This window comes from Tamandua tetradactyla, chromosome 2, assembly GCF_023851605.1.
Source record: "Tamandua tetradactyla isolate mTamTet1 chromosome 2, mTamTet1.pri, whole genome shotgun sequence".
Taxonomy (NCBI): domain Eukaryota; kingdom Metazoa; phylum Chordata; class Mammalia; order Pilosa; family Myrmecophagidae; genus Tamandua; species Tamandua tetradactyla.
The window spans coordinates 50,295,707-50,315,750 of record NC_135328.1 but is presented as its reverse complement, the minus strand read 5'-3'; the positions used below and the strand labels follow the sequence as shown (position 1 = coordinate 50,315,750).

General features: G+C 50.0%; 2 protein-coding genes across 7 annotated transcripts in view; one reads left to right on the top strand and one right to left on the bottom strand.

Annotated features, from left to right (window-relative positions):
- Nucleotides 1–3,433, top strand: part of NIBAN2 (niban apoptosis regulator 2) — a 52,832-nt gene extending 49,399 nt beyond the window's left edge. For all 3 annotated transcript variants that reach the window (XM_077145449.1, XM_077145466.1, XM_077145456.1), the window contains 3 exons: nucleotides 220–327; nucleotides 506–617; nucleotides 1,116–3,433. In XM_077145449.1, the coding sequence (XP_077001564.1) occupies nucleotides 220–327; nucleotides 506–617; nucleotides 1,116–1,687 (792 nt within the window). In that variant the 3' untranslated portion in view covers nucleotides 1,688–3,433. The remainder of the gene's footprint in view (nucleotides 1–219; nucleotides 328–505; nucleotides 618–1,115) is intronic.
- LRSAM1 (leucine rich repeat and sterile alpha motif containing 1) overlaps nucleotides 3,397–20,044 on the bottom strand; it is a 48,500-nt gene continuing 31,852 nt past the window's right edge. For all 4 annotated transcript variants that reach the window (XM_077145417.1, XM_077145431.1, XM_077145423.1 and 1 more), the window contains 8 exons: nucleotides 18,921–18,995; nucleotides 17,136–17,216; nucleotides 15,316–15,411; nucleotides 10,880–10,978; nucleotides 9,953–10,084; nucleotides 8,843–8,924; nucleotides 7,095–7,240; nucleotides 3,397–5,851 (listed from right to left, as the gene is read on the bottom strand). In XM_077145417.1, coding sequence (XP_077001532.1) covers nucleotides 5,726–5,851; nucleotides 7,095–7,240; nucleotides 8,843–8,924; nucleotides 9,953–10,084; nucleotides 10,880–10,978; nucleotides 15,316–15,411; nucleotides 17,136–17,216; nucleotides 18,921–18,995 — 837 coding nt within the window. In that variant the 3' untranslated portion in view covers nucleotides 3,397–5,725. The remainder of the gene's footprint in view (nucleotides 5,852–7,094; nucleotides 7,241–8,842; nucleotides 8,925–9,952; nucleotides 10,085–10,879; nucleotides 10,979–15,315; nucleotides 15,412–17,135; nucleotides 17,217–18,920; nucleotides 18,996–20,044) is intronic.

Below are 20,044 nucleotides of genomic sequence, written 5' to 3'. Positions count from 1 at the left end.
CCTGTGCTAGGCGTGGCCAAGCCTGAGCCCTCCCCAGGCCGCTCCAGGATTGTTGTCAGGGAGGATGTCCCACTCTGATCCCAAACTACAGGTGAGACTACTGAGGCCACTGGTCTTCCGACCTCCTGCCAGGGGCTGGTGAGGCCTATTGCTCTGGCTTCAGAGCCCTCCGACCTTGAGATACAAACCTCTCCCTCCCCGCCTTTCCTCCTCCGGCAGAAATACGACTACGACAGCAGTTCTGTGCGGAAGAGGTTCTTCCGGGAGGCGCTGCTGCAGATCACCATCCCGTTCCTGCTTAAGAAGCTGGCCCCCACCTGCAAGTCGGTGAGTGTTCCCCCCTCCCCTCCCCGCCCACTCCAGCCTCTCTGGCCACCGTCCCCTTTCCGGTTCCAGAGAATATCACTTGCTAGGGCCCAGGTGTGGGGTGGAGCAGATGGACCCTCTGCCCGCCCAGCCCTGACCTCCTGGCTCTGCTCTCCCCACGCCCACCCCACCCTGCCAGGAGCTGCCGCGGTTCCAGGAACTGATCTTCGAGGACTTTGCCAGGTTCATCCTGGTGGAGAACACCTACGAGGAGGTGGTGCTGCAGACCGTCATGAAGGACATCATGCAGGGTAGGGGCCTGGGTGGGCGAGGCGGGAAGGGCTGGCCGCAGGGTTGGGGTGGTCACTGCCCCGCCACTGCTACTATTGGAATTGTTGTCAGAATAGCAAGAAGGAAGGCAATGGCAGCTGAGAGGCTGTACTGGTGGGGTCAGTGGAGCTTTAACGTGGGGCTGGCCTCAGCCTGCTTTTAGCTGTGTGGCCTCAGGAGGGTAGTGTGACGTCTCTGTGCCTTAGTTTCTTTTTGAGTCTTTGGCATTGCTGGGAGTGTTAGGGGGTGATTGGACAACAGAGGTGGTTTGTTATAGGTTGGGCCCTGGGTTGGGGTTGCAGCTCTCCTACTTTTCAGCAGAGAAGCGTGGAATAAGTCACTTCACGATTTCTCATCTGTGTAATCCCAGACACCTGCCCGGGCTGTCAGGAGGGCTCCAGCTGGGGTGCGGTGGTCGGTGTGGTGGCCACCGTGATCTCAATGCTCAGCCTTCCTGACCGCCCGCTTTGGCCCTGCAGCTGTGAAGGAGGCCGCGGTGCAGAGGAAGCACAACCTGTATCGGGACAGTGTGGTTATGCACAACAGCGACCCCAACCTGCACCTGCTGGCTGAGGGTGTGCCCATCGACTGGGGCGAAGAGTATGGCAGCGGCGGCAGCAGCCCCAGCACCCCTGAAGCAGCCACCCTCTCGGAGAAGCGGCGGCGTGCCAAACAGGTGGTATCTGTGGTCCACGATGAGGAGGAAGGGCTGCCCTTGGCCAGCCCTGAGCCACTGTCCCCTGCATCCCTGGAAAGTGTCACCGAGCTCCGTGGCCTGCTGGCTCAGGATCTGCGGGCTGACAGCCCCCCACCCGCTGGTCCCCTGCTCAACGGGGCCCCCTCCCAGGAGAGTCCCCAGCCTGAGGCAGGCTCCGAGTCCTCTTCACCGCCAGCTTCACCCCTACGGCATCCCCCACCTGGAAAGGCCGTGGACCTTGAGCCTCCCAAGCCCAGCGACCAGGAGACGGGAGAGCAGATGTCCAGCCCCAGCAGCCGGCCCCCGATCCACACCACCACCGAGGACAGCGCAGGAGTGCAGACTGAGTTCTAGGCCAGTCCACCCCGGGGCATTATTGGACACTGCACACGGGCGCTGGCTGGGCTCGGCTCTTGGCACAGGGGCACCCAGATCTGCCTTGCAGGGTAGGGAGGGGCAGGGGCTGGCATGGCACCTCCAGGGCTTGGCGGAGAGAGGCCCACCTGAGTCACTTTATTGGGTTTAGTCAACACGTTACTGCTCCCTGTTTTTTCTTCTATTGGATGTTCTCCAATGCAGGGTCTGGCTTTGGGGTTTTCCTCCTAAGCTGGGAGCTGGGGCACAGCTGAAGGGGTGTTGGGGAGCTTCCAGTGGTGCCTGTTCCTTGGGCCCTGCTCTGTGGCCTCTGTTTCCTTCATGGGTCTTGCCATCCTCAGAAAGAGGAAGAGGAAAGCAATGTGTTCTGAGACTCAAAAGTCAGTGAATTCTCCTCCACTCACCAAGGGGCTCATTGGAACCAGGTGAATGCTGAGGCCCCATATGTGGGTACTTCTGTCCTCTCTTGCTTCTCCCAGCTGGGCCCTGAAGGCCAGTTTTGGGAGTGGGCACTGGCCGTGCTTCCCTGCTGTGGGTGAGAGGAGACGCTGTTGAGGGGATGGGGCTCGTGGATGAGGTGCACCACTCCTGGGGAGGGAGGGGGAATGGGGGTCACTGTGAGTAGGGGTGGGTTTTCAGGGTCTGCCTCATAAAGGGGGTATGGGGGCAGTGGGCATGAGGCCGGGATAAGAAAGGCAGGGAACGTGCTGGCCTGTGGGGGGCAAGTGTCCCGAGAGAAGGAAAGAGAAGACCTCTGGGGAGACACTGTTGGGGACACGAGTGGGAAGCCAGGATGGTAGATGTGAGGGTTATGGGAAGCCAGAGCAGGGCCTTTGCCTCTGTCCCCCACACCCCCACCTCTCCTTCCAGCCCCAGTCTTTCTCTTTCTAACCTGCCTGGGATCCATGGGTCTCCGGGGCTCCCTCGATGCCCCCTTCTCCTTGTGTACCCCCCACCCATGCTTTGGGCTGGGGCCTGAAGAGTGAGGGGAAGTCGGCAAGTTCCCAGAGGCAGAGTAGCTTAGTGGGCAATGGATTTTTTCTCTGGACGCCTCCAGGGTGCTTACTGCCTGAGGGGATGATGGGGCTCCTGGGGGCCAGAGTGAGGGGCCGCAGAGCCCCAAGACACCGCTGGTGGCCCTTTCTGAGGGTTTGCCCTCTCTATGGCTTGGCCCTGCTGTCTCTGAGTCACCAAGTCATCTCACTCTGAAAATTCCAGGTTCTTTTGAAATGTTTCTGTGAGTCACTTCCAGGCCTGGCCTTTTCCTTGGCTTCTTGCTCCTGAAGGTGAGGGTGGAGCCAGAGCGGCCCCAGCTTGGCAACCTCCAGCCCACAGCGGTCCGAACCTGCCAGCCTTAGCATACTTGCTCCTCGCTGCTGTGAGGGAGGGAGGGCAGAGACACTGCTGCCCTTAGAGTCCCTGGGTTGGGGTCCCCTCCACCCTTCCATTCCCAGCTCCACATCCTCCTTCCCCTAGAACAGCTTCCCAGGGTGGGTGGGGGCCTTAGACCCACAAGATGTGTGGTGGTAGCTGGTGCTCAGGGACCCCCCCAGCTCCACCCCTAACCTTAAACACATCACTAACCTTTTCTACTGACACATTGCGTCTTAAGATGCTCTCTAGTGCCTTCTTTTGGGGTTTTCCAATCATCCTTCCCAGAAACTGTATTGAAAATATTATGCAAACTGTTTAAGCTTCTACTAATCAATAAATGCTTTATTTAAAGCCAGTCGCCTTGTGTGTGTTGTCAGGTGGGCTGGAGGGGGCAGGCTGGCATTGTGGGTGTGCGTGTGGGCTGGAGGAGGAGAGGGGACAGCAGGGGCAGACACTGGCAGGAGACCACTTCTAGGAATCCTCACACACCTCCGCCTGCTGGACTCCTTGCTCAGTCGAGGACCTTGAGGTCCATGTCTGTGTTCTCCCATTTAGAGAGGAGGAAACTGAGGCTCAGAGAGACGGGACTTGCCTCTAATGTATAAGTAGCCAGCCTTCTGGCAGCAGTCCAGGCAGCTTCTGCAGCCAAAGTTGTGCCGATTGTGCCTCGGAAGGCATCCTGTGAGGGTGAGGCCAAGAGAGATGGCACCTTTAAGGTCCCTCAGGGCCCTGGGGTGTCAATGGAGGGGTGGGCTCCAGGCTCTTGTGGGATCTAGCAGCCATCTCTCAAGACTCCTGGTCACAGTCAGCACGTGTCAGCACAGCCCTGACTGCGGGCCACGTGCCTTCTGTGCAGGACCACAGGCTTCACAGCACTGGGGCCCTGGTGTCCAGCCTGTCAGGGTGGCCTAGGGCTGGGGACAGATCCTCCCTTGGTTGAGGTGCTGGGGTTCTCTGGCAAGTACCAAACTCCTTGCTTCAGGTTCCTTATCTATAAAAGGGGGTTGAGTCCTTTCTCTCTAGAGCCCTCATGAGGATTCAAGGTGATCTGCAAAACAATGCATTCTGCAGATTGGCTCAGCAAAGTAGCCCCAGGCCTCAGTCTTTCCTCTTGGCCAAGTGAGCCATGCCCAGGAGGGTGTAGGGGACAAGGGGGAAACCATCCGATGACCCCAGGTTGCACCCAGCGCCTGCACTGAGAATACTCATGTTGTAAAGGGCGTTCACACTGGCCCATTAGCCCTGCAGTCTGGTGAGGTAGGGAAACTGAGGTTCAGAAGAGACAGGGCTCTTTCAGCTGCCCCGGGGCCTGTCCCCTCTATGCAGCTAGGCGCTCTGCCTGTGGCGAGCACTCAGCGGCCCCCAGTGGCCCCCAGCCTCACTCAGAGTCCAGCCCAACCCTCTTGAGGAGAGGCCCAGAGACTGGCTAGGGTTACTGAGTGAGCCCAGGTGCTCCCAGTAGACCTGCTATGAGCCCAAAGAAAAGACTGCTCTTTGCTCACACCCATTTGCCAGAAAATGCATAAACATGAAACTCCACAGCCAAGTACAAGCATGGACAGCTCCTTCTAGGGATGTGCAGTGAACCACCTGCACAAGAACATGGAGTCAGGAGTCAGCATGGTTTTGGGCTTCAAACCCAGCACAGCTAAGACCCATTGACGAGACCTTGGAGGTTTGGCCTCTGGCAACCCCTGCACCCTTGCCTGGGATGATAGTACAGAGAGCACATGGCCCCGTGCTCTCAGTGCATACGGCTCAGCAGTAAACGGGGCCACTTCATGCCCTTCCCCTCGGGGTCTTGGGCTCCTCAGCCGTAAGATGGAGAGGTCTGGATAACTCCCGTTTCACAACATCTCTCCCCGTGGACTGAGGTGCTCACAGCACATGCTCCCAGAAGAGCCGGGCTGCCCTCTCTCCAGCCCCTATCCCCAGGTCACATCTCCCTTCCCTGGGCCCATCAGGACCCAGTGATTACTCAGGGGAAGCTGGAAATGGATTTATTGACTGCTTTGGGTCTGTAAAGCTCATTGTCTGCCCTGAAGCTCCATGGGGTCTAAGGAGGTACAGATCTGGAGAGGGAGAAGGGGCCCTGAAGCATTCAGGAGCAGAGAGGGGGGCAGGAGGCACTGACTTTGCTTGCAGGCACAAGGTCTTCAATGGACACACCCTGGCCGGCCAACATGAGAACAGCCCCTGAAGCCTGTGGCCTCCCCCGGCTTGGACAGGATATTCCTCTTACCACATGGACTGTACCTTACAGGTGAGGACACTAAGGTTCCTGGGCTGCAGTGACCTGCTTAGGGCCAGACAGCTGGGCAGTAGTCAAATCACAATGGTCAGGATGCTCATTCTTGTGCTTAGGCGCTTGCCTGAGAAGGATCGTGGCACCAGCAGAGCCAACCCCTCTCCCTTTGTGCACAATATTCAGACCAGGTCTGGAATTGATTAGGAACTCCCCAGCCCAGCCCAGGTGTCTGGAGGTCTAGGGGAAGCCCCCAGGATATGGGGCCAGGGCCCAGGACAGAAGGGTCACCTCGGACTTGTCTGGCTAGAGCGGGGGGTGGAAGGTGAGCTGGAGCCCTGGGCCTGCCCATGGTAAGGCAGGGCCAGGGGGACAGGCCCGGGCCGGGCGGCCAGCACTCAGCCACTGTGGTAGAGCCGCAGGCGCTGGGTGACCTCCTGGCGGCACAGCGGGCATGTGCGCAGTGGCTGGCAGCACTCCTGGCAGCAGCAGACGTGGCCACAGTTGAGGAAGATCATCTGGGCCTGTGGAGAGAGGGGCGGTATCTGGGCCCTGTCCCAGCCTGGTGCCCTGGGGATGGGGCAACTGATTCCTAGCCCCAGGTCACTCTGTTGTTCTTCTCGTGAAAAATCAAGACAGCACAGTCATGACAAATCATGCACACATCACAGAAATATACGCTCTAGAAGGCAAAAACTGAATCCTCCTTTCTGATAACTTTCTCCAGGTTTTAGAAAAAAATAAATGCTCATATGTACTATGCCTCTTCTTCCTTTCTGCTCTCTTTCTTTCTTAAATATAAGTGAAATTATATTCTCCATCCATTTCACTGCTTGCTTTCTTTGCCTCCCCACCTAATCCTGGGCCGGAGCCCCTCCATACGGGAGGGACTTTTTAACCTGCCCCTGCTGTTGGACAACCAGGGTGTGCCCAGTTACTTGCTTTTTGTGCACCTGCCCAGGCCCTAAACTCCTGGCTCTAAAATGACTCCATTTTATGGATCCTGTATGGCTTGCAGGCCATATGACTATGTGTATGCTCTGCTTCAGTATTTGCTTTTTTCAAGTATTAACCTGAAGGAAATGGCCAGGGATGTGCTTCGAACTGGGCCCAAGGCTGTTCCGTCCTGCGGCGTCTGCAATATCAAGGCCCTGGAAGCCAGTGAAAGGGCCTGACAGCAGGGGTATGGTTTTATTTATAACCAACTTGTCCCCTGGTACCCTGCCATCTCTGGGTTTCTTAAAGAGCATGTAGTAATCAAACTGCTGACAGGGGCCCATTTTCTAAGACTGAGTTGTGGAGAACAGAAAGGATTTTTATTTTATATACTGAAATTTAATTGTGCAATTTTTATAAGCACTGATTTTATAATAATTTTTAAAGGATGATTTTAAAAGGTCTCTATAGGGAAAAAGATGTTTTTGAGTATTTAATACTTTGGGAAATTTTCCCTAATGTATTTATTAAGTGGGGGGGGGGGAAATCCCTTTTTTGAAAAAAATAAAAAAGAAACAAAAGGATGTCAACATTGTTCATATTTGAGTCGTGGGATTACAGGTGATTTTTATTTCCTGTATTTTTTGCTTTCCTTATTTTCCAAAATTTCTAAGGAACGTAATACACTTTTTTAATGAGAAAAAAAATTTTTTAAAGTAATGAATATGCCTGTAGAGCACAGGAGGAGGCTGCGGGCAGGAGTGAAGTGGGAGGGAAGGGAGGCGATGGGGGGCTTGTGGGTTGGGCCGGCTCTGGGACCCCGGAACTTACCTCCCGTTCCAAGCACACGACACATTCCGAGATCTGCACCTCCAGTTCTGCAGGAGGTGCCGACGGCCTGACGGGCTCGGGAGGCTCCTGGGGTGTGGTGGGGGGCTCCAGGGCCCTCAGGGCCTCCCCCTTAGGTGGTTTTAGTTCTGTGGGAACCAGACGGACAGGCTGAGCCAGGGTTGCCCCTGATGACCCCAAGCCTGAGAAGCCCCCCGGCTCTGCATGCCCCCATGAGGCTGGAGACTGGGGGTGCCGGATCTCCGATTTGGGGAATGGGAGGCTGTCCTTCCCACACCCCCTCTTATTTTCCTTCTGTGAGCCTCATTCCTCCATCTGTAAAATAGGAGTGAGTTCTCTCCTGGCCCTGCCCTCTCATGGGACAGGGGACACTAGCAGAGGTCGACGCTCACTTGTTTATTGGGACTTCTCATCCATAGCATGCCCTGGGTTCTTCAGGGCCACCCTGGGAGTAGGACTCCTCACTTTTGGAGATAAGCATCTGGGACAGTGAGGGAGTCACTCGCCCGAGGCCACTTGGCCACATGGTGGTGGCGCCGCAGTCCAAGATCCCTGGCTCTCCCACTACGCCCCAGAGCCAGCCCGGCCATGGTGGACAGGCAGCTGTTAGGACCTAGTAGAGGGGCCAGCTTGACAGGAAAAGCCTGTAAGCATCTGGCTTGGCTACTCTGCCCCCACCTTCCGCTCCCCTGCAGGGCCTCCAGCCTGCCCGCAGCACCCCTGCCTAGACCCCCAGCAGGCCAGCCCTGAAGGAGGACACCAGGATAAAGAGAATAAAGTCTCTTTATTTCCCCACACTGTGTGTCACTGACATCCCTGACCCTTTCCCTAGCCCTGACTTCTTTCCTGATCAGTCTTCACTTTATTCATTGATTCTGTGGTTTAAATTATGAAACCGTATTATTTTCTATAATCAGAAAAAACACTAATGGTTGTTTTTTCTTCACTAACAGTTTTTAAAAGGCTGTTACAATGATACTAGATCTTTTAAGGGTATCAGTCCTGCCCCCCAAACTATCATTGTAATGGAGCTCTCTTTATTTACTCTAAATTCCTGGGACTACTGGGAGAATTATTGGAAAATGCCTCTGTGGCTGAGAACCAGGGTCCCTCCACCACCCCTTTTCCTGGGAGTCTAAGAGATGCCACCACTAGTCAGTGCAAATGGGAAGCCACAGGCAGCAGAGGCTTGGGGCCTCTGACCACACACCCGACCGACGCTCCTTCGAGGGCCTCGTTAACAAAGATTACATGAAGTGACACATATCAAGTGTCCAGCAAATGCCTGGCACCAGGCTAGGGCTTAGTCCACAGGAGACCCCTGACTCCCGTTCCTGTCCCCATATCTGCCATGGCAGCTAACCCCTCATGAGCCTCCTGGACAGGGGCACAGGGTCTTATGACCTGCTTTTACCCCTTCACAACATATCAAGAGCATCTTTCCATGGATTTGGGGTGTGTAGGACCCAATGTCTGTAGGGTGGGTTTCAGAAAGATTTTGGGGACAGGAAGCCAGGATGGCCCCTCCACTGCTGCTCTGAGACTTCCCATTTTCGTGGCCTGCTTTTCCATTTGTAGAATGGGCTTAGTGGTTATATTCCTTTAGGATATAGGACTGTTGGGGACTAGATTTGGCCCTCAGATCTTTATCCTGAAAGATGAGCAGCTAATTGCCCCGACCACAGTGCAAGGTTGGCGCCTCTGCCTGAGGGAGGTTCTGGTGTCAGTACCTGGCTGTATCCTGGCCACGTCCAGCAGCTCCCGGACTCTCTGTAGGATCTCATGCTGCAGGCCGGTTTCCAGGATGCCCACCTGCGGCAGTCCAAGGAAGAGCAGATTATGGCCTGGGCTGGGTGGCTGCAGAGAAGCAGGCCAGGGGCTGTGGGGAGCCTGCTAGTCTTATGTCACACTTAGCTGAGAATTAGGAGGTCTTCTGTGGGATGGTGGTATCCTGGGGTCAGCAAGAGGCAGCACAGCACCAGAGCTGTGAAAACGACCACTTCAGGCTTGGGCCCAATTATCAGTGTGGTAGGGAGAGAAACTGAGGCCTAAAAGGAAACTAACACTAGAAAAGCTATGGTTTAGCCAGTGCTTCTTTCCCCTGGGCCAGGTACTGCACCAACAGCTTCACCTGCATGATCTCATGTCACCCATGTGCCCCTTGACAATCCTGTAAGTCAGGACTTTCACTGTCACAGCTCACAGTGTCAGGTAGGGAAAGAGAGGCCCCATCTGAGGCCATGCTGCTGAGAAGCAATAGCGCATGAATCATGCCTGTCTCCAGAGCCCAAGCTCTCAATGCCAGGCAACACAGCCTCCGTGAATCTGCATGAGTCCTGTAATCCTTCTGAGCCTCCACTTTGCCATCTGCCAAGGGAGGGGCAGGAGTGCAGACTGGTATGGAGCACAGATTCTGGGTTTCAGAGCACCTGGGTTCAAGTCCTGGCTCTGCCACCTTGCCAGCTGTGTGACAGTCTAGTTACTACCTTGCTATGTCTCAGTTTTGTTTCTGAAAAGGGATGATAATGACAGCACATACCCCACTGGGTTGCTGTGAGGATGGAGTTCACGTGTGAAAAGCACTTGCAACAGTGCCTGGCACATGCAAATGTTACAAAGGTGTTAGCATCGTTGTTATTATTTTATTGTGAAGAGTAAATGAATTACTATGATGTGGGGGTAGAAGGGGCGGGTGTTCTGGCCGTCTGGAAGAAAGGTGGCCCTGGGACATTGAAAAGGACAGACCCCACTGCTCAAGGAGCAAGTCAACCCTTGGCTGGGTTAGGCCAGCGGCCTTGCCTGCCCACCCCGACTACTCCCGAGGGGCTGCTGTGTCCCACCTTGGCCAGGTCACCCGGGCTCATGCGGCTCAGCGTGTCCAGAGAGATGCGGTGGTGGGCGAAGATGGGCAGGTAGTGTTCGGCTGACAGGTCCACCAGGAGGGCGACCAGCTGGCGCTCCATGCCTTCTTCCTGCAGACAGACCACAAGAAAGACAGAGTTCACTTGAGCAAGATGAAAGGAACCCATTATTTACAACAGGAAGCAAAGGGTTGAAACATGATATACATATTGAATGTAATATATAAAACGTATCCCATTTCTGGCCATCTCTCCTACAAAGATACATGTAGTGTCCTCGCAATACCCTGTTATTGATTTTCTTCAACACAGAGATGCACAAATCAACTGTCACTTTATTTGTAAACTTGAAAATGGTGACCCACTTAAATATCCTTCAAGAGAAAACTGCTGAAATAAACCAGGGTTCATCCATATAGCAAACATTATGCAGCTGTCTGGGAAAAATGAGATTGATCTATATGAATGAACCTGGAGAACTGTCCATGACTAATGTTAACAAAAAAAGCAAGTTGTCAAAATGGTATATAGAATAACACAATTTTTATTAAAAATAAAAATAGTTTGTGTGTATGTGTGTGTGGTGGGGTGAGGATGGAGTCTAGGGGTTCCCTAACAGTGCCTCTCATCCAGCTCCACTGGCTCTGCCCCTACTGTGCACTCACTGGTCTCTGCTCCAGGCAGCAGGTCTGGCAGGCCACCTTCCCCCTTAAAGAATGAAACCTCTCACTCTCTCATTTCTGTCCCCACCGGGGCCTAGACAGGACCTGGCACAGCAGAGTCACCGGAGATATGAACTGAATTCACCTGAAGAAAATCAATCAACAGGGTGTTGCGAGGACAACTGGACAGCCCTCTGGAAAACGTCTCCTGCCTTCCCCGCGGGCAGGCCCCACCAGTCCTTACCTGCAGCTTCAAGGACAATGGTTTCTGGTTCAAAAGCCGTTGGTACTGGATCAGCCAGTAATTTTCCTGCTTGGTTTCACTTTTGGCTTCTAACTCCATCTATCAAGAAAGAAGCAGACATGTTACTTAAAAATCAGGAAATAAAAATGTAATGAAAATGAAGACTTGAACGACCCTCCTCTGAGATGTGGGCGGCACCTGGTGTTTTATATAGAACTTTCCTACTCATTTATTGTCTCATTATTTAAACTCCTGGAATGAGAAAGGCAACAAGCATCCTTATCCCCATTTTATTGCTGAGAAGGATCCCAGGGAAGGTAACTGACTTGGCCAAGGCCGCACACCTGGATGGGGGAAGGATCTGAACCTGGGCTTCTCTGACGAACTTGGCACCATGCTCTGTATGCCATGACCTCTAGGAGGGAGACTCTGTCAGCTTGGGGGAAGAGCAAAGCATTACACATTTACATTCTCCAAAATCTGGGTCCTCCATGAAATGGCCCTACCTTTCCTGATACTCAAGATAGTCTTCTAGGTGTCAGGAAGGGAGAGAAATAGGAGTCTAAGAACACTTTTAGTTTCTGGACTGGGTTTCCCCATTCTGACAAAGCTGGAGAAGTATAACAATAGTACTGGAGATCATTCATTCATTCAACAAATATTCATTGAGAGCTGTTCTGGGTCAGGCACTGCTTTTAGGTGCTGGGGAGAAAGCGGTGAACAAATGATACTAATAACAATTATAATAGCAGGAACATTTTCCGAGCTGTGTGCCAGCCTGCACTGTGCAATTAAATATGTCATTTTCCTTAATTCTCACAACTCTATGACGATGAGGAAACTGAAGCTAGGAGTGATTAGTAACTTCCCTAAAAAGCCCAGAAAGCTGGTCAGGGTCAGGACAAGGATTCAGACCCAGGTCTGTTGCTCCAGAATTCGTGCTCTGAACAACCAAGCAGAATTAACAACAATCCTGCTCAAACTCTTCCAAAACATTGAGGAGGAGGGACCACTCCCTAACTTCTGTTCTATGGGTAAAAGTCATCCTCATACCAAAGCCAGATAAAGATACCACAAGAAAAGAAAATTACAGACTAATAGCTCTTACAAACATAGACGCAAAAAATCCTCAACATAATGTGCAATAGCACATTAAGAAAATTATACATCACAAATAAGTGGGATTTATCCCAGGTATGGAAAGGTGGGTCACCATAAGAAAATCAATGAATGCAAAATACACGTTAACAGAACAAAGGAGACGTGATCATCTCAATTGAAGCAGAAAAGGCTTTTGACAAAATCTGGCACCCCTTCTTGATAAACACTCTAGAAAAACAGGAACAGAAGGAAACTTGATAAAGGGCATGTATGAAAAACCCATAGCTAACATCATAAGCAACAATGAAAGACTGAAAGTTTTTCCTTTAAGATCTGGAACAAGACAAGGATGCCCAGTGTTACCACTGTTATTCACCATTGTACTAGAAGTTCTAGCCAGAGGAATTAGGCAAGAAACAGAAATAAAAGGCATCCAAATTGGAAAGGAAGAAGTAAACCTTTCCCCATTTTGCAGATTTGGATCTGAAAAATCCACAACAAAGCTACTAGAGCTAAGAGATTAATTCAGAAAAGTGATGAGGTACAGGATCATCTCCCCAAAATCAGTAGTGTTTCTATTAAGTAGTTATGAACAATCTGAAGAACAACTCAAGAAAAAAAATCCCATTTACAATAGCATTTAAAAGAACCAAATATCTAGGAATAAATCTAGTCAAGAATGTAAAGGACTTGTACACAAAAATCTATAAAACATTGCTAAGAGAAATCAGAGACCTAAATGAATAGGACATTCCGTATTCACAGAATAGGAAACTGAATATTGTTAAGATGTCAATTCTACCCAAAGTGATTCACAGATTCAACACTGTTCCAATAAAAATTCCAAGTCTTCTTTGCAGAAATGGAAAAGCCAACCATCAAATTTACATGGAATGGTAAGGGGACCCAAGTAGCCAAGGCCATCTTGAAAAAGAACAAAGTTGGAAGACTCACACTTTCCGATTTTAAGACTTATTAACAAGATTACGATAATCAAAACAGCATGGTACTGGCATAAGGACAGACAGACATATAGATCAACAGAACTGAATGGAGAGTTCAGAAATAAACTCTCACATCTACAGCCAACTGATTTTTTGACAAGGGTACCAGGTCTATTCAATTGGGAAAGAATAGTCTCTTCAACAAATGGTGCTGGGAAAACTGGATGTCTACACGCAAAAGTCAACTCACAATGGACCAAAGACCTAACCTATAAAACTTCTAGAAGAAAACACAGGGAAACATCTTCAGGGCCTTGTGTTAGGTAATTGTTCCTTAGACTTTATGGTCAAAGCATAGCAACAAAAGAAAAAAAATGGATAAATGGGACCTCATCAAAATTAAAAACTTTTGTGTATCATAGGACTTTGTCATGAAAGTAGAATGCCAACTTATAGAATGGGAGAAAATATTTGGAAACCATATATCTGATAAGGGTTAAATATCCAGAGTACATAAATAAATCTGACAACTCAACAATAAAAGACAAACTACTCAATTAAAAAATGGCCAAAAGACTCGAATACACATTTCTTCAAAGAAGATAAAAAAATGGTCAAAATAGCATACGAAAAGATGCTCAACTTCATTAGCCATCAAGGAAATGGAAATCAAAACCACAATAAGATACCATGTTACATCCACTATAATGGCTACTATTGAAAAGTTAAAAATTACAAGTATTGGAGAAGATGCAGAGAACTACAAACATTCACTGCTGGTGGGAATATAAAATGGTGCAGCTGCTGTGGAAGACAGTCTGGTGGTTCCTCAGAAAGTTAAGCATAGAATTAACAAATGGCCTGGCAAGCCCACTTCTAGGTATATACCCAAAAGAACTGAAAGCAGGGACTCAAACAGATATCTATACACCAATGTTCACAGCGGCATTGTTCACAATCGCCGAAAGACTGAAGCAATCCAAGTATCCATCACCTGATGAATAGATAAACACGACATACACATAAAGGAAACTTACAGCTGTAAAAAGGAATGAAGTTCTGATACATGGGACAACAGGAGTGAACCATGAAGATATCATTTTAAGTGAAATAAGCCAGCAGTATAAGGACAAATATTGCATGATCTCACTGATACGCAATAATTAGAATAAGCACATAGAGTCAGAAAGCAGAGCATAGGTTACAGGGGCTGGGCTGGAGGTAGGGAATGGGACACTAATGCTTTAATTGCACAGAGTTTCTATTTGGGATGATGGAAAAGTTATGGTAATGGATGGTGGTGATGGTAGTACAACATGGCGAATATAATTAACAGCAGTGAATGTGGTTAAAAGGGGAATATTTTGAGTTGTATATATGTTACTAGAATAAAATGTAAAAAAGAAAATCCATAGGACGGTACAACACAAACAGTAAACTCTACGTAAGTCATGGACTGCAGTTAGTACAATTATAAAAACCGTTCTTTCATCAGTTGTAACAGCTGTACTGCACTAATGAAGATGTTAATAAGGGGAACATGGGAACTGTATCTTATGGATGATTTTTCTGTAAGCCTACAACTTCTTTAATTTAAAAGAAAAGCTTATTGTAGGGTATAACTTCTCTAATTCAAAACATTGATAAAAAAGAATAATGATAAAACTGAAAATAAGCATGTACTGAGAAAGATTTAATTGAATTAAACCAAAATGTAGTCATGTGAGGGTGGGAGAATTATAACTTATTTGTCCTACATTTCTGTTTAATAAATTTTCAACACTGAAAAGCAAAACAAAACAAAGCTTCTTAAAGGGCACAGCATGGCCTCTCCCTGGAATTTGTTCTGAGTAAATACTCATAGTTGTTTTCAAACATTTAACTACAAAGATAGAGAGCACTATTAATAAAAGTTAAAAAAAAACAACATGGAAATAATCTAAATACTCATCAACAGGGGACTAGTTAAATGATGGATCATCCAAATGCAGCCACGAAAAAGAATGTTGTAGATGGGTATTTTAATGACATGAAAAGAGGTGTAAAATATATTAATTCTGCCACGGTGGCTCAACAGGCATAATTCTTGCCTGCCATGCTGGAGACCTGGGTTTGTTCCTGGTGCCTGCCCAAGCAAAATAAATAAATAAATAAATAAAATATACATATATATTAAATGAAAGCAAGGAATATGGACATTTTGGGGCTTAAAAAACATAAACATCACAATGTCAGCAGGACATAATTCTCAGAAATGAGATTCTTTTCCTTTGTACTCTGTGTTTTTCCTTTGATGAACAAATATTACTTAACAAAAATGTTTCCAAAATCGGCAAATGTCCTTAAGGAAAGCAAAGCCCCGGATGTTGCACACAGAAAGCAAATGCGTACCAGGATTTCCCGGAGTTCTTCCTCTCGCTGCTGCTTCTCTTTGAGCAGCTGCTGTAGCAGGGAGCTGAGGGCCCACCGCTGCTCTGAGATCATCTCCTGCAACACAAGACCACACCCAGGGGAGAGGTGTGAGCTCAGGGCACCCTTGGCCCCCAAATTTCCCCATAGCACAGTAGCAGGATTGAGAAGGGTACATCTTGGGGCCCCCCATTCTCTCAGTTCTGGCAGCAGTGGCCCACAGTGGCCCCTCCTAGGGGGCTTCCTCTAAGGCATCTGCTGATAGTTGGAGGACAAAGGTAAGGAGGCCTTTGCTCTGGCACCCCCTCCCTACCTTCTCCATGCCTGCATCTCCCTTCCCCAGGGGGTCAAGGACAGGGATGGGATCTGAGTGGCTGATGAGAGAGGAGTAGAGAGATAACACCAAAGTGAATGACAAATCGCAGCTATCTGACGTTGGTCTCACTGATTACAGAATGTGTGGGCAAAAGCAGACTGCAGGGCGGGCTGGTGTCCACACAAATTTGGACAGCTCTATGTAAATGGAGGTACATGCAAACCAGAGCTGAGCCCTCTGCTGTCTCGTTTGTGTCCATGTTCCACTTGACTCTTACTCTTGAATAGGGACCTCAAGGAAACCCATGGAGGCCAAGGGAATTGCGGCCCTGCAAGTTCTCATGGGCAGGAGACAAGGGCACCCACCAAGCACATTCACTGCATTTTTTTAAGAGCAACTTCAACTCCTTTGTCTCTAAAGGCCATCTTGAGACTCACAAAGGGCTTTCCCATTTGCTAGCTCATCCCTCTCTGACCAGCTCCATGATATAGGCTGGACCTAAATGATTATTTCCATTTTATGAAAGGGGGAAATGAAAGCCCAGAGAGGGAAAGTGACTTGCCCAGGGTCACACACATTTGTGGGAGACCTGAGACCAGGACTCCACATTCAACATTCTTTCAATGCATTGAGAAGCTCATGAGACAACCTTAGGACAGAGACAAGTGTCCACCCCACTTGACAGAGGCAGACATGCAGGCCAGTGGACTAGCCCAAGGCCACTCTGTGGCCAAACCTGGGTGAGAGCACAGCTCTCCTCTTCCCAGCTCCAGACCACTCCACAGACAAAAGGCTCTGCTCCTCATGCACCCTCTATCCAGTTCTTTACAGTATATTTGGGGAGATTATGGTCTGGAGAAGGGAAAGAACCTCTCAGACTCCCCCACCAGAGTCACATAGCAAGGCTAATCTGGGACAAAACCAAGGTCCTAGACTTCCAGCCCAGGACGCTGTCTGCTAGTCCCTGCTACCTTCCTGTCTCTGTGAACAGACACCCAGGCTGGAGCTCACAAAGCGGCTTGCAGACAGTGATACAAGGCACAGCTGGGTCCTCTTTCCCAGACATCCTTGGGATATTAGGAAAGCGCCTTCCCCAGAGGATGTCAGCCCAGTGAGTAGAACCAGCACCCAAAAGCATGGCTTAAAAGAGACAGGGAGCTCATTAGCGACCCCGCTCCAAAACAAAGAAAATGCGGAGATGGAAATGTTGGCCTGGGGAGCCTCGGCAATGAAACCCTCCTTCCTCTGACCCTCCTAGCATCCCTCCTGCCTAGGACCCGACTCCTCACAGTGGCCTGAGCTGGGCTGGGGGCATCCTCCAGTGTCACAGCTACGAGGAAGACCTGCCCTCTCTCTGCTGGAGATGTTCCTAATGCATGTGTGCTGACAGAGCAGCTGCAAGGGGTGGGGAGGGGACACTGGGTAGGGGATTTCACCAGGTTGGGGGAGGAGGGAAGGGCAGGGCACACCAGGGAGCCCTCCATACCTGAAGTGCCTCTGTGTCCAGGGATTTCCTCTTTAACTCCAGCTGTGTCAGCTGCAATAACTCAGTTTCTATTAATTTAATCTAAACAGAAGATGAGACAGGGGATTTTTTTTTTAATTCACATTAACCATGGTTCAATTTTATGTACCTGATCTCTGACGGCCAAGGGAGGTCTAAAAAAACCTTTCTGGAGAGGTTGGGAGGCTCTGAATGCTGGGAAACTACACACTTCAGGAACATCATAAAGGGATTAAGAAGCATTAGTTATTCCATGGCTCCGAGAGCTTGGGGGCATGGACCTGGCATCCTTGGTCTATACTGTGGACCAAGCAGAGCACAGGGCCTGTCCCAGAGGGGATGCCACACAAAGGCTTATGGAACGGATCAAGGGTTTTCCTTCAAATCAGGCCTGAGTAAAGGACAGATATACAAGTATCACTGAGCTGTTTCCTGGTCAAGTGCTCTTGCCTCCTTGAAATAGCTGTCGTAGGGAAGGTGGAGAGCAGGTGGTAATGGAAGTAACTGAATAATAATCATAATAAATGGCTCATATTTACTGAGCACATAATGTGTGCTAGGCCTTCTGCTATGTTCTTTATATGCATCATTTCATCAATTGCTCCTCTGGTTGTTAGGAGGAATTTTGCCTCCATTTCATAGACAAGGAAACTAAGCCTCAGAGAGGTTAAGTAACTTGCCCAAGGACACAGAGCTGGTGAGTGAGCTCTTTCCCTAGGAAGTCCTGACTTAGGGCCTGGTAGGTCAAGACCACCTCCAGTGAGAATGTCTGGGGGTTACCAAACACCCTTTGGGTGTGAGAGGGGCTTTTAGCCCTAATGATCATACCCCACAGCCAATGGCTTCTCTGTCCTATCTCCATGACCCTAAGTCCCTATAACCCCAACAACCCCTGGTCAGAGGAATGAGCTTCATGTCTGGCAATGTGGGACTGAAATTAAACAGGGAAATAAAAAGGTAAGTTGGTTTTGGTCAAAATAGCAAAGAACAGAAAAAAAAAATGAGAAAATGTGAAATTCAAATAATGCTGAAAATGATGCGTTGAGCATTCCCATAGCCTGAAAGCTTGCTACATCATCAACCCTCATGCCTGCTGGGCTTACCCCTCCATGGGTGCATCTGCACAGACCCGGCCTCACCCCCATGAAAGCCCAGTGAGGCAGGGACCCACCTCACTTGACAGAGGCAGACAGACGTGCAGGCCAGCCTGGGGGGACTGGCTCAAGCTCACTCTCCAACCAAACGTGGATGAGACCATACCTCTCCTCTTCCCACCCCTAGACCACTCCACAGCAGGCATTTGGGTCAGCAGAGGCTAGTGATGCCTCCCTGTAACTCAGGTGGGAATCCCATCTGTCCAGAGACCGCCTGAGCCCACTGCTGTGTCTGAGCTTCTGGGGTCATTGGGGTTTGAACTGCCTCTCGTGTGGAGCATGGTCAGTGCAGAGGCTGCCCAAACAGTCAACACCAGGCCCATCCCTCAGCCCGAGGCCTTGTGGGAAATCACAAGACCTTGTTATGTTTGCTGGGCACAGACTCTGGCCAGGCTCTGGGAAGAGGGCACTTAAAGTGCGGCCTCTTGATAGCTCTCTGAAATAGGTCTGTGAGGAAAAGGAGGTTCCAAAAGGGGAGATCTCTTGCTGAGCTGGCAAGCTAAGGAGCTAGGATTCAAACCTTAACTGCTCTTACCATCCTGCTGAGCTCCCTCTGCAGTTCTCCAGAGGGAAAGGTCTCCTAGGGAGGGTGGGGCCAGGCCCCAGCACTCACCTGGTTCCTGATCTGCCGATGCATCAAGTCTTTCTTCACCTGGAGAGCCTCAAACGCAGCCTTCTGCATCGCACTCTGCAACAGAGGACACAGGCGTGTCAGCAGGGCTGTAGCACCCTTGCTTTTCCCAGTGAGCCCCCATCCAAGGGGAGATGCAAAGTCTGTGTGAGAAATGCCTTAATATGTGAATGATTTTCCTATTCCCTAGAGAGAGGGACATAACTTTTCCACTCACTTATTGAAATGTTTAAAAATGATATTTATCAAGAGCTAATTAATGCAGGATGCTACACTCAGTGCTTCTCACGCATTGTGCAATAAAAGATGCGGGGGTTTCTCCCACCCACTCTACAGATGAGGAGGGTGGGGGTCAGAGAAGTGAAGTGACCAGTCCTGGGACCCAAACCAAGTCCCTTCCTCTCCAGAGCCTCACACCTAACCACAAGGTTAGACTTTCCCTCCAAGAAACAGAATTTTCCTCAGACAAACCCAATAATCACCAACTCAAATTATCTTGGAAGAATAAAGAGATTGGAACTTAGGGAGACAGGGTTGAGGGAAAGACGGGCAGAACGGTGGTGGGATGAGATACACCCCACGGAAGAAGAAAGGAGAGAAAGGCAAGGAGGAGAACAGATGTAAGGGTTGAGGAAAGAGATTCCAACAGGGCTGCAGGGGAAAAGTGAAACAGAACGATATGGGCAAAGAAGGGAGGAAATAATGGAGAGCCCTTCCTTGTTTCATTCCCTCAACTGCCCATCTACCGAGCACTTACTATGTGCCACCCAAGGTAGAAGGAAATGAGAGGAAGGGGCAGAGCGCTGGGAAGTGAGCAGAAGTCAAAGGCTCCGCTGTGTTCTTCGGGGTTGACCTTAGTACTGCAATCACTGGTCACCTCCCACCCTTGAATCCTTACAGCAGAGCCCCTCCCTGACCCAGGGCGGTGAGGGAGCACCCACCATGGAGGGGGAGGTTCTTCTCTAGATTTCAGAGACCAGAGAATCATTACCCTGAGGTAATGATTTCCCTCTCATCCTCGGTGGGCCATACAATTTTAAGGTCACTAAGCCTCTTGGGCCTTACACACCATCCCGGATGAGTGCGGCATAGAGGGCTCTGCCCCA